The sequence below is a fragment of the Cariama cristata genome, unplaced genomic scaffold (genome assembly GCF_000690535.1).
Source record: "Cariama cristata isolate BGI_N322 unplaced genomic scaffold, ASM69053v1 scaffold23220, whole genome shotgun sequence".
NCBI lineage: Eukaryota > Metazoa > Chordata > Aves > Cariamiformes > Cariamidae > Cariama > Cariama cristata.
Genome location: NW_009594495.1, coordinates 16,961 through 17,690, shown reverse-complemented (window position 1 = coordinate 17,690; position 730 = coordinate 16,961). Strand labels below are relative to the sequence as shown.

The 730-nt window shown below is 43.4% G+C and overlaps 1 protein-coding gene across 1 annotated transcript in view; it reads right to left on the bottom strand.

Moving 5' to 3' along the window:
* Positions 1 to 330: 330 nt before the first annotated feature.
* LOC104160230 (SWI/SNF-related matrix-associated actin-dependent regulator of chromatin subfamily A member 5) overlaps positions 331 to 730 on the bottom strand; it is a gene marked incomplete at its 5' end in the record, with an annotated part of 15,241 nt that continues 14,841 nt past the window's right edge. Inside the window, one exon of the mRNA XM_009698316.1 lies at positions 331 to 566. Within this exon, the coding sequence (XP_009696618.1) occupies positions 331 to 566 (236 nt within the window). The remainder of the gene's footprint in view (positions 567 to 730) is intronic.

The window sequence follows — 730 nt, the reverse complement described above, 5'->3', positions numbered from 1 at the left end:
TTAGGAAGAACTTCTGCCTGTAAGAGTCATTAGGCACTGGAACAGGCTCCCCCCGGGGGGGGGGGGGGGACCATCCCTGGGGGGTCCCCAGGGAGGTGGTGGAGTCACCATCCCTGGAGGTGTTCAAAAAACGTTTAATGTGGCGCTTTGAGACATGGTTTAGTGGGCATGGTGGCGTTGGGTATATGGTTGGACTTGATGATCTCTGAGGTCTCTTCCGACCATAATGATTCTATGATTCACAACAGTAGAAACAACAAACATCTTGGACCGATACAAAAAACCTCAACAGCTAACCCCCTATTCTCCCCCTTAGCATTAACTTATCATCTAGGGATGTACTATCTTGCCATTAAATTTAAGTCTACAAGTGGGCTTCTGTTTGTGATTTTGTTTTTTTTTTAAACTTTCTCTCACCTTCTTTGCACCTCTTTCCAAAATATGATCGATATCTTCATCTGTAATCTCACTGTCCTTTGAGGCAAACACATGTGTCGCTCCATGTCTGATCATCTGCAGCATTTCGTCCTTCCCAAGTTTATTCAGGTTTTGATCCACCAGTCTTCCTAAAGACAAAAGCATTGGAGGATAGCAACTAAGTAAAGAGGTTACATTATGGCAGGAGCAATACAGGATTTTTTTTCTCCCTTACATTTCCGTGTGAAGGCTATAGGCTTTTTCTCTCAGTAAAGGAAATGCCAAATGAAGAACAGTAAAAAAAAAAAGGGGG